Source organism: Ursus arctos, unplaced genomic scaffold (assembly GCF_023065955.2).
Source record: "Ursus arctos isolate Adak ecotype North America unplaced genomic scaffold, UrsArc2.0 scaffold_6, whole genome shotgun sequence".
Classification (NCBI taxonomy): Eukaryota; Metazoa; Chordata; class Mammalia; order Carnivora; family Ursidae; genus Ursus; species Ursus arctos.
The window spans coordinates 59,406,726-59,419,027 of NW_026623078.1; the positions used below are offsets into that span (position 1 = coordinate 59,406,726).

The 12,302-nt window shown below is 39.7% G+C and overlaps 1 protein-coding gene across 10 annotated transcripts in view; it reads right to left on the reverse strand.

The window, feature by feature from the left end:
- Window positions 1–12,302, reverse strand: part of SYBU (syntabulin) — a 70,938-nt gene that overhangs the window by 39,098 nt on the left and 19,538 nt on the right. For all 10 annotated transcript variants that reach the window (XM_044382631.3, XM_048212450.2, XM_044382630.3 and 7 more), the window contains one exon: window positions 7,273–7,470. In XM_044382631.3, coding sequence (XP_044238566.2) covers window positions 7,273–7,342 — 70 coding nt within the window. In that variant the 5' untranslated portion in view covers window positions 7,343–7,470. The remainder of the gene's footprint in view (window positions 1–7,272; window positions 7,471–12,302) is intronic.

Here is a 12,302-nt window from a genome sequence, read left to right on the forward strand (position 1 = left end):
ATTAATGGACCATTTGGCACCATTATGTTGATGGGGTGCACCATCAAAAGCACAGAAGGGAGAAAGGCACAGAGTAAATATGTAACCCGGCCATGAAGATAAACACTTCAGTCCCCCAACACATTTAAGCTTTATTTTAGTGGTCTGGTCTCTGTGGGGGAGAAGTGGTAGATTGTACAACAGTCTACCACAAAACATTCTCTACTGTATCCTGGGTGAGCATTCTTTCTCTCAGGGTGAAAGAAAGGTTCAGAGACCCATTTCAGTAGAAAAGTAAAAGCTCTTGTTTAAATTGACAAAGCTTAATGATGTCTGCTTAGGAAAGTATTCATGATATGCAGGGCAGCACAATAAACTTCTTGACAAGTAGGAAAGGACCAGTGTATGATTAAGTGGAAAGCACTGAAGACCTTAACATTCCTCTGATGTTCATATCCTCAGAGTTTATTGATCGCCACCCAAACAGTCTTCTGTGTCCAATTCTGTGGACTTTATTGAAGTCACACTGAGTTCATTGATTTTGTTATCAGCAACAGGAGCACCACCTACAGAGGGACTGTATCAGCTAATTTATGAAGATTAGTAAGAATTTTTAGGGCTCTACAGACATTAAAGAAAAATAATTTGTCATTTTCAACACATCTTTCTCAATTGTCACACTCCCTTATTGTAATTAAAATTATTCATTTGAAGGCAGATCTTACAACCAGTGCACTGGTTAAGAGTTAGTAGCTCTGTTTGAAATCTACTTATAAGCTGTGCCACCTTGAATAAGTTACTTAACTTCTCTGTGCCTCAGTTTCTCCATCTGTAACACAGGGAACAACAATACCCTTTTCTCCCATGGATGTTAGGATTAAAGAGTAACATGCTTGGACTTTTGCTGGGGACAGTCAGTGTTCTATAATGTTTGCTAAAAATTAAAAAAAAAAAAAGATTTTATTTTTCTAAGTAATCTCTACAGCCAACGTGGGACTTGAACTCACAACCCTGGGATCAAGAGTTGCATGCTCTATCGAATGAGCCAGCCAGTGGCCTCTAGCTAAAAAATTTTAAAATCCAATTTCAGAGAGTTATCCAAGCCCCACAGTTACATCTAATATACCCTTCCAGATATTTTCATAAGGTTTTCAGTATCTAAAATAGATTACAGCCTTTATTTGAGCCTGGGCTTTGCTGCTATAAGACCTTTGTAACTATAAGCTATTAGAAAAATAACACCTTGCCAAGAAGACTGGAAGTTTCCATAGAGCCAAAATCTTTTAGCACTAAAATTTTAATTTTTTCCACTCTATGAAAATATTTCTAAAACACTTGAGACATTTTTCTGCCCTCAAACACATCATTTTCTGCTGACTCCATCATCACAATGACTCAGTCTGTTTCTAGAACATTAATTACTCCACAAAGCGCTACAAAGCACTTAAACACTTAAGAGGCCACTGTGCTTTTTAGCGGTCTTCTGTCTGTTCATTCATATTTTCCCATCTCCTCGTTGTCAAGGCATCAGCTATCACTTCGTACTGTCTTCAGAGTGTCCTCCTGGAGCAAACGCTGCTCCCATTTTATGGGATCTGGGAGCCCAGGACATGCTAGAATGCTGTTCCAAACAGCCACAGGTTCTGTATGAGAGTTTTAAAGGGTTTTCTTGTAAAGAAAGTGCATGGAATTTGTGACGTGTATTTTAGGAGCTACAAATGACCACTATGAACATTTACTGAAGAATTATTTTGTGGCAGGTTTAACAATGGGCACTTTACATTCCTTAGTCTATTTGATCTTCCAAACAACCCATTTTACAGATGCTGCCTATGAGGTTTCAGGAAGATAACAAGCACCTGAAGAACGCATGGTTATAAAGTGGCAGCATGAAGATTTGAACCTAGTATGTTGGACATAGAAGCTGGTGGTTAGAAAGGGCTCCCAACCCCGACACACATTCTTTTCCCCAAGGACAAGCTGAGTTGAGTAAGCTGGGGAAGAAGCGGTAACTCTGCTCTCGGTAGCTCACGTTATTTTAAGAACGGCTTCTCCCAGGTAAGTTGTCTAGCTCTCTTTTATCTCACTGGACGAACTTGGAAGCGAAAGCATACTGGTGATAAGCGCAGGAACATCTGTAGCGATCCGCCGTGGGAGAAAGAAAGAGCCTCTATCTACGATGGGAACCAGTGTCGATTAATCGCCAACCTAGTTGGTGCCTTCTGAGTTTTCTAGCATATGCCTCTGAATGTGGGAAATAGTCTTTTTAAAGTAACCAGGCCTCTGTTATTGTTGTGAGGTTATTACAGTTCACCTGGCCAGGTCTCCAATTTCCATAGCTCGGTGGAGTCAGATGACCAGGGAATACTACCTTAGTTTGAATGCTGATGGCACACAGTGACATCTTTCAAATGCAGATTTCAACGTTTCAGTTTCTAAACGTGGATTTCTTTTAAATTACAGTGACCCTAACCATTTGCTCTTTATCTATCTCCTCGATTAGCTGGTGTTTTTTTCTCCCTTTCTTGTCTTCTGATTATTTCTTTAAATCGTGTAATTGTTTCCCCAGCTCTACATCAAGCCTTGTGGAGAAGGATTTAGTATTTGTTTTTGTAAAGTAATGACACCAGATCTTTTTCTTCCTTGGACTAAGCTACACCAAGTAGTAAACATGTGTTAAAGGAGGCCCAGGAAGGTCATTTAATGTACTGGAGCAGTAATGCAATGCTGTTCTGGGTAGGAATGTCAGAAAGACTGCAGATCAGACTTGAGAGGAGCCCCTGGGAGCAGGGTTGCCCTGCTCGCCCTGCCCTGTCTGCAGACTCCTCAGAGCTCCCGGATGGAATGCCTTCGCTCCTTTCCTTCTGATCGGACCACAGGCCAGATTATCACAAGGTACTCTGCCTACAGTTATAAGCTCCCTAAACGCAGGGATGACACTGAGGTCTTCTTTGCCCTGTCTCCCTGATGCTCTTCCCATGCCAAATGTAATTCCCTGCACAGAGTGTACACTGTGTTTCTCATTTAAGTATTTATCAGACACCTACTTTATGACGGGTGCAGTATTAGGCTCTGGAAATTCAATCTTGAGTGTTTGCTGAATTGACTTGTAGGTAAAAGGAAACCATGAAAATGCAAAGCCATTATCCAGCTGGACTGGAGGGATGTTTTCTTTTGCTCTTTGGTGGCAATTTTTAATTAAAACTGCATAGGCATTAAGTGATGGAAGCCAACATGACAGAAGGCTCACTGCTTCCAAGAAGTTCCTGAGCAAGCCCTGCCTGAGGAAGGAAGGGCCGTCATGCTGGGTGTGCCACGGTGCCCAGTTGGCAAGGGGCAGGCTCGCTCAGCTCACCTTTCTAAGCTTTCCCCAGCATCCTGTGACAGATTTCCCTTCTCCTTCTGCATCAGATACTCGGTGAGCATTCTTAGCTCTTTATCTGAATGACTAAAGGGGCATTTCAAGAACTCCTTTTTGAGGTGAAGAGCAGTTTTCCAGAATCTAGAACAACGGACCTAAAATTAAATGGGCTTGGGTTATTTAATGTAAAAGAGGCCCAGAACGTCCACACGAGAGGCACTAATTGCTTGCTATTTTAATAAACTGGTATTGGTTCTAATGAGTTGATTTATTTTAAAAAAGTAGAGCACACTTCGAGAGCTGAAGATGGGTTTGGGCTGAGGGGAGCCGGTCACTTGGGGCTGGGGAGGAGGGAGAACACTTTAACCCGAGAGCAGTATCTTCTTGTGATTTAGCAGATGATGTCTCTGCATTTTATAAACTGTAGAGTCATCCAGAGGCCTTGTTTCCAGGATTTCCTCTCTTCATATTCATGAGACTGACAGCTTTATTCTGCCGAAAGTTCAGAGAACTGTAGGTCACCGTGCAGATTTTCCTACAAAGAGCTTACTATGCAGAATTGGGCCTCCCCCAAAAGCTCGAGCAACTTTTTCATTGATGACATTAGGAATTTGAGGCACCTAAGAAAGAAGCTTTAGGGGTCCCTTTGACCTTGGTTAAATGCAAATAAATAAAAACACCACAAGGTAAAGACTGCTTCGGTGATACGTATGCCTATGAGCAAGGAAATCAGAATTCTGGTGACAAAAGTTGGTATTTGACAAAAGTGGTGTTTCGGGCTTCACCTCTAGGCAAGGGTCATTAAGTTAGGATTCATGAGTTCTAATAAAGGAGGTCCAAGAAACCTCAGACATGGTAAGTGATATTTTGTGCATATGGGTATTTTTCCGGAGTATGGGTTCACGGCCTTCATGATTCTCAAAGGATCCATGAATTAAAGCAACATGAAGAAATGTTCTCGTTTTCTTCCATTTTTCCATTCTTCCTTCCTTCTTTCTTCCATCTTTCCTCCCTCCCTCCTTCCATTTTTTTTTTCTTTTTTTGTCTACATTTTCTTCAGGAATGACCTAAGGCCTTAAACATTCTCAGCAAGACAAGTGGCTGATCCTTAGAGCAAGTTGAGTACTTACTGTAGGATTAAGGACTTGCCCCGTGTGAATTCTGCACACACACATAGGGTTTTAAGTCTTAGGTTAACATATGATTATTCTTATTATGATTACTGAAACAAGGAAGGGCAATGATAGTCTTAACTCCCATTTAATCTTAGTTTGTTCTTGTTGGACCATACCTGTCTCCTGTGTCCCTGTTTCCTTGCACTGTCACCACTGTAAAATGTTTTTGAAATAAGGCGGGAGGTGGGAGGGGATTGGAAACCAAAATGAAATAATTTTAAGTTGCATTCAAATCTGACAATACCTGCACAGTGAAATCACTTTTTCTTTGAAATTCATGAAGCCGACATTCTTTCCTGCACCATTTCATCTTTTCAATCCCATAGCCTACCTTTGCTGTCGAGCCCCCACGATGCACCGGACTCTGTGCGTTAGGAATAGAAAAAGAGGATGACAAGGTTCCTGCTCCGAAACTTACATCCCATATGTTAGAGAAACAGCTTCTACGGATGAGTACTCTCCGGTTAAAAGAGAATTGAGAAGATTTTTCCAAAGAACAAGTACAAATGGCCCATAAGCACACAAAAGGAAGCTCATTGTCATCAGCCCTCGAGGAAATGTAAATCAAATGCACTACGAAATACCACTTCACACTCAGGAGAATAAGCACAATAAAAAAGACAATAACAGCCATCAACAAGGATGTGGAGAAAGTGGAACCTTCATACATTGCTGGTGGGAATGTAAAATGGTGCGGTCATTTTGGAAAAGTTTGGCAGTTCCTCAAAGAGTTCAACGTGGTTACCATATGACTCAGCAATCTCTTTCCTAGGCACATATCCAAGAGAACTGAGAGCATGTTCACAAAAAACTTTTCCATGGTTGCTCATAGCATCATTATTCATAAGAGCCAAGAAGCAGAAACAGCGCAAATGTCCAAGAAGCAGAAACAACACAAATGTCCATGATCTGTGAGTGGATAAACAAAATGGGGGTGTATAACCACACTAAGACAAGGAGTGGCAGTGGTGGAGAGGTATGTGAGAACTCTCCGTACTCTCCATTCAGTTTTCCTGTAAACCTAAAATTGCTCGAAAAAAAAAAAAAAGTCCATTTTAATGTATGGTATGGCCATACAATGAAATATTATTGAGCCATAAAAATGAATGAAATTCTAATGCATGCTACATTGATGAACTCTGAAAACATTATGCTAAGTGAAAGAAGCCAAACACGGAAGGTCACACACTGTGTGATTACATGTTTATAGGATGTCCAGAATGGGCAGGTCCACAGGGACACAGCAGGTTAGTGGTTGCCAGGGGCTGGGGGGAAGGAGAGTGGATAGGGGCCAGTGGGCAGGGGGTTTCTTTTGGCAGATGATAAAAATGTTCTGAAATTGGATAGTGCTGATGTTTACATTACCTTTTGAATATACTACAAACCAGTGAATTGTATACTTTAAAAGGGTGGATTTTATGGTATGTGAATTGTATCTCAATTTAAAAAGAACCACTGAGCTGGAGGAGGGAGGGAGGCAGTTCTCATCCTTCCGTACACAAGGTAATGGTTTATTTGTTGGCTCTAATCACATGACATTCTTAAACTCACTGTCTCTGCCTTAAGTATTGAAGGTATCCAACACCCTTTTTACAATAACCATTTTTCTCTTTTATATGCTGTCTTCCCCCCTGTGTATCATTCCCTTTCTTTTTCATATTATTTCAAAGTAAAGGACTGTTCACAAATTCATCATGACTACCATTTATCGAGAGCCTTGGAAAGAGGAGATTTCTTTTTCACACCATTTAAGTTTTACCCTGAGACTAGACAATACTGTCTTTGGTTGACCAAACGCAAGATGAAGAATAATCCATTAAGATACGCTGTGCAAATCAATTATTCAGAAAGAACAGAAGCAGACAGAGATGGAAGAGGACATGGGACCAAGCCTTGGCTCCACTGAAAAAACCTGTCAATAAGTCCTTGCACAATAATGCCACCACCAAACAAAAATGAGAAGACAAACGTAAGGGATGAGGACTCATGCAAGTCAGTAATCTGTCTTTTCAGGCTCATAAATATGTACAGAATTACCTGTGGGTGTTGGAGAAAATAATGCAATATACAGGCTGTCTTTCAATGCCAATGCTCAGGGCTTTTTACTTTAAAGTTATAACTTTAGTTTTATTAGAATAATACTTGTTCATACACTGCATATAGTTCTGGGATATAAAACATTTATTTATATATTGCAAATTCTGAGAATTGACCTTTTCTGGTGTTCATGGTATCTTATCCATTGCAATAAAAATCTCCATTTCATCTCATATTTTGTAACTGTTGAACATCGACATGTATACATATGACATCGTACTCATAGTTAATTCTTTAAAAGCAAATAAAATAACTAGGTTAGTCAGTTTGCCCAGCCCTATAGATTTCCATCAAGATAACCCGTTCTTTTCATAGTCTGTGCGTACTTTAGACGGTACCAAGTAATTTCTTAGTAAAATTTATGCTAGAATTACATAGTTTAAATGTCTGTTAGACCATCCAGTTTACATGTCTCCAACTTTGCTCCTTCTTCTATGTCTCTATAATGCACACACGTCCCTATACTTACTCAATTATTAACAATCAATACAGAAAATATTCCACTCTCTGCCTTACCTCCTTAAAAAAAGGGAGATGTTTCTGGGTACTGATACAGTGTCAGTACCGTACCCCCTGTCCTGATATACAGGTGTTTCATTTCAAATGTGAAATCACTCATCTTATCGTTCTGAGAAAAACATGAAGAGTAAGTGTGTTTACCTGGCTTTACAAGGCCTGACTTTGGTTCCTTCTTATATCGAGATGACTGGATGCTTCCTTCACCAACCATTCCAACTGTGCATTTCTTTCTGGAAAAGTCTTCATCACTTCCAGGGCAAAAGCCAACAGGGCTGTTTCCAGTATCTGAGGGCGTCTTCACAGGAGACACTGACTGGCTGCTGGGACAGCCTGTATCATCTGGAAGACAGGAATCAATAAGTGTTTAATGAGGAGGAGGAAATCGATGGCAAAGAGAAGCCGTGCGCACGTACTCTGCTTATGAGACCTGGGCTGATGCCTGAGGATGACTCTCCTTTTATTTTCCATATTTTGGCCAATTTTGTTAACAAAGAAAATAGCAGCTATCATAAAACATATCTTAAGGCAAAACCTTCTAAGCTTTTTGGACCACAAATATTTCTGTAACTTTCACATTGCAAATGCTTAAAGATTTGTTCATTTTAACACTTTCGGTAGTATACTTTTGGGTCAAAAACTGTCCATAGATTTTTTGACGCAGTTAAGTAATAAAAAGTTCCCCACAACAACTTGGGGGCATTACTGTGAACTCTTCAGAGTTGTCTGTGTTAGGGAAAAAAAAGTTACTTGCATATTATTGACCACACCCAGTTTTCGAACACTTGGCCTATCAACTGGTTAACAGAGTTTAATAGGCAAGAGATCTGGCTTTTGGAGTTCAAGGGAGCAGAAAAAAGTTTTTGTTTTTTTTTTAAATTACCTATCCTGTATTATTAGCATACATACCCACCCCAAAATATATCAATCCAGCACCTTGCTGTCTGGGATAAACTGGTAAAGTGAAAATGATATTCAAATTAGAAATATCCCCTTAACTTTCAAGTTATAGGTTATTACTATGATTATTATTATAAGCGAATATGCATGATATGAAGTGACCTGCTTAGATGCTTATGAGGCAAACAGGAAAGTCATACTGCTGACTCCTATAAATGCTTTCCAGATTTATTAAATATTCATGAGGGTTGGTTAATTCATTTATACTTTGGTGAAGAGAATTGTACGGGAATTTAAAGTAAATCAATATTACTTAAAAATATATCTCCTCCCAATGTGGTATATATTCATTACTAAATAATTCCTTATTATACAGAAATATTTTGATGGCAGAGCTACTTAAGTAACTCATTAGACCAAAAAAAAAAAAAAAACCAAAAAACAAAAACCGAATAGAGACTTTCAATACTAATAACTTTCAGGAGTATTACATTTTTATAAATAGTAAAACAACAAAAATCATTTGCCATCTGCGAAAGGCTCCCTTAAGCGCCACAGCTTTTTTTTTTTTTAAGATTTTATTTATTTATTTGACAGAGAGAGAGACAGCCAGAGATAGAGGGAACACAACAGGGGGAGTAGGAGAGGAAGAAGCAGGCTCTCAGCGGAGGAGCCTGATGTGGGGCTCGATCCCAGGACCCTGGGATCACACCCTGAGCGGAAGGCAGATGCTTCAACGACTGAGCCACCCAGGCGTCCCCTTAAACTCCACAGCTTTAAACTCCACAGCTTTAATAAAGATAGAAACAGGCATGAAAAAAATATATTGGTTGCCTGAATAAAGATGACTAGAATCCATCTAAAAAAATCATGGCCATTCCTTCATTTTTGGCTTTTATTTCAGATTCTATTATGAAATAGCCCCAGTTTCTGGAACAAAGTGACCTTGGCACTGGTAAAATGATTCATTTCTCCGAATATTCTTTTTTTTTTTTTTTTGACTGTTGGACATATTAGTATCCACAGGACCTCAACGGTCCATTTCTGGAAGCAAGTAGTTTTGCTCTCTTACGAGTACCCTGTTCTTACCAAATTCCGGCAGAAACTTTGGCCGTGAAGGAGGGTGCCGAGCCCCTCCTGGCTGCAACTGCTCAGCTCTTTCATTGCTTATTGTCCCTGCCTTTCTGTGACATTTGCATGTCCCATGCTACAACCCAAAGAAAGCCCAGCTCCCCTCTCAAGCTGCAAAGCTGCTAATTACTCAGACAGATTCCAGCACTCTTACAAGGCTCAACAGGCCTGCACATCGCCTCAGGAGGTCCACCTTCTTGATTCCGATCCCAAAGCAGATAAACCCAAGCAAATGAGGTCTAATCATTCAAAATTATCCATTGCCTTTAAAATTATTTCCTTATGAGTCACTTCCATAAATCACTTCTTTTGAAAGAGAGATGGCCCAAATAAATAAAAGTATGTGCTTCAGAGTCTCTAACCTAAAAAGCAATTTTTCTTGAAAACACTCAGACCCATGGGGACAAAATCAAACAATCTCCAATACTGAGAAACACTGTCAAGATTATAATTTAAGTAAATAGAAAGCAAATGTGCTTTGTTGGTTCTATTATCATTTTGCCAGAGTTAAATGAGAAGGAATATGTATAAACCATGTTTTCAGTACTAATAATGTCAAGGATTAAGCACTAGGGTCTGGTTAAAAACTAGGACCTGAGGGGCGCCTGGGTGGCTCAGTCATTAAGCATCTGCCTTTGGCTCAGGGCGTGGTCCACCGGGTCCTGGGATCAAGCCCCGCATCAGGCTCCTCTGCTGGAAGCCTGCTTCTTCCTCTCCCACTCCCCCTGCTTGTGTTCCCTCTCTTGCTGGCTGTCTTTCTTTCTGTCAAATAAATAAAATAAAATCTAAAAAAAAAAAATGGGACCTGAAATTATTTAGAATGGGGCAGTTTAGGGAAGGCAACAGCAATTGTTTTTTTACCTGGAATGTGTGCTTCACAAGTCATCAATATTTACAGCTAATATCTCCAGGGGAAGGGATTGAGAAGGTGAAGACCTAAATAAATCTTTAACTTTCGGTACCTGCTACAGCATCTGAATCACTACGTAAACTGGTGTCCACCCAACATCTCTAGTATTGCGCTTCATATTGAGGGAGAAACAATGGGAATACAGACATGATCTTTCATTGGTTAAACTACGTCTTGGCACTGAACCAGCCCACAGGCATTATACCCAGGCCCATACCGATGGAGCTTATAAATCAGCAAAAGGAGCTGGGTAAGTATCACCTACAATGCACAGTTCCTATAAACCCGCAAGCCTGTTAAGGCAAAGCCATACTCAAGAAAATCGGTGAGTTGTCAGAGAAGTTTGGGGTATTCACCTGTTTTGTCTGAAGAGATCAACACTAACAAAGGTATCTAGTTTGGAAAGGGCAGGGCCATTGATTTTCCTACTAGAGAGAACAAACTTTAAGTTATGCAAAGTAAGACCCGAGCAAAGGCAACAAAGGTTCATGTACCAGGAAGTCATCTGGTAACCGGCCACACCTGAGGTTTTTTCCTCTGTGCAGCACTGAAGAAGTGGGCATTTTTTTCAACAAGTCTTGTTTAAGGCTCCTTTTCCCTTTTCCCTCCCCTTCCCTTCTCTTCTCCTCCTCTTTTTTAACTTCATGGTCACTGTTGGAAGCAGACTGCTAGTCCAGATGAAAGTAATACTCCTTCCCAAAATTCTATGTAAAATATTTTTCCTTCACATTTACTCCAGGATTCTAAGAAAACTAAAGTCAAGTTGATGCTCCTTGGTTATTCATGTCGAATCTTACGATGTGCTCAAGTACATGTGGATCAAGCACATATTGAACAGATTCATTTATTAAACCCACTTCGGTTCAACCCTTTGAGTATGCCTTCCGTTTCCTGCTGCTACTAGCTGAATTTGTCCTGTGGAATCCATAGATTTATAATTATGGCTTTTATTAATTATGTTAGTATAAAGAAATGATCAATGACAAAAAATTCTAATACGACACCATGGGGAAACTATTTCAGGGCAGGAAATGACAGAAATCCTGAATGATCTACCCAAAAAAGTGTGGAGTGTTTCACATTTCCAGAAAAATGCCTGAGAAAAACAAGAACGTTTCAGCCTGGTTTTGGCAGAGGGAACTTTTGCTGCAAGGCTTTAGGAAGAGCATGAGGAAGACTGTCAGTCTCTGGAGAGGGAGGAGTTTTTCTTTTAAAATACACACACACACCCTCCCTCCCTCCCTCAGCGCTTACATAATGGAGCTTCTACAGTTCTTCGTTATTCATGGTAAGTATAACTTCATTAAAAAAAACATAAAACAGGGGCGCCTTGGTGGCTCAGTTGGTTAAGCATCTGCCTTGGGCTCAGGTTATGATCTTGAGGCCCTGCTCAGGGGGCAGTCTTCTTCTCCCTCTGCCCCTCCCCCTGCTTGTGATCTCTCTCTCTCTCTCTCTCTCTCTCTCTCTCAAATAAATAAAATAAAATCTTTTAAAAAATAAAAAATATAAATAAATATAAATAAATAAATAAACAAACAAATAAATAAAATAAAACAGGGCCACGTTTCTTGTTTTACACATTGTGATCCATCTGAAAATATAGGATGACTTCCTTCTGGGATCAATAATTCTAAATCCCACTTCAATGGGCCCAGGATGGTCCCTGGTGGAACACGGGTAAAACTGACCCTTATTAAGGCTACTTCTGATCACCGTCTATAGTGAAGGAGATTAATTTACATTTCCTCCTTGATTTACACTAAGGAATAGGTTAATTTTGTTCTTGTTGTTCATTTGCTTTGAATCTGTCAACACATAGGATGAAGGATAGAGAAAGAATACTCACAGATGCAGGAAGTCCCAGAAGTTGTGGCCCATCTAAAGTGCTATAAGAAATGTACCTACTAAATAGTTTCCTAATTGTTGTTAAGGAAAAAAAAAGGTTAAGGTCTGCAAGAGCAGATGAGAGAAACTGGCATCTATTATAATTTTGCAGCCTGGAGGTTGTTAAAAAGTGTTTTTTAATCTGTTTTTCCTCTCTCTTTATGTTACAAGCTCTTTGAGAATATGGGATATAATTAATAATTGGACAATTACTCTACTTACAATTCTGAAAAAAAGGTGTGTCTAAGTATCTTTTAAAATAATTTGTATCTTATTTTAAATGCATTAAAGGAACTTGCTTAAGTTAAAGGAAATCTGTTGGGGTTGTTAAAATTTTAACTTAATCTTT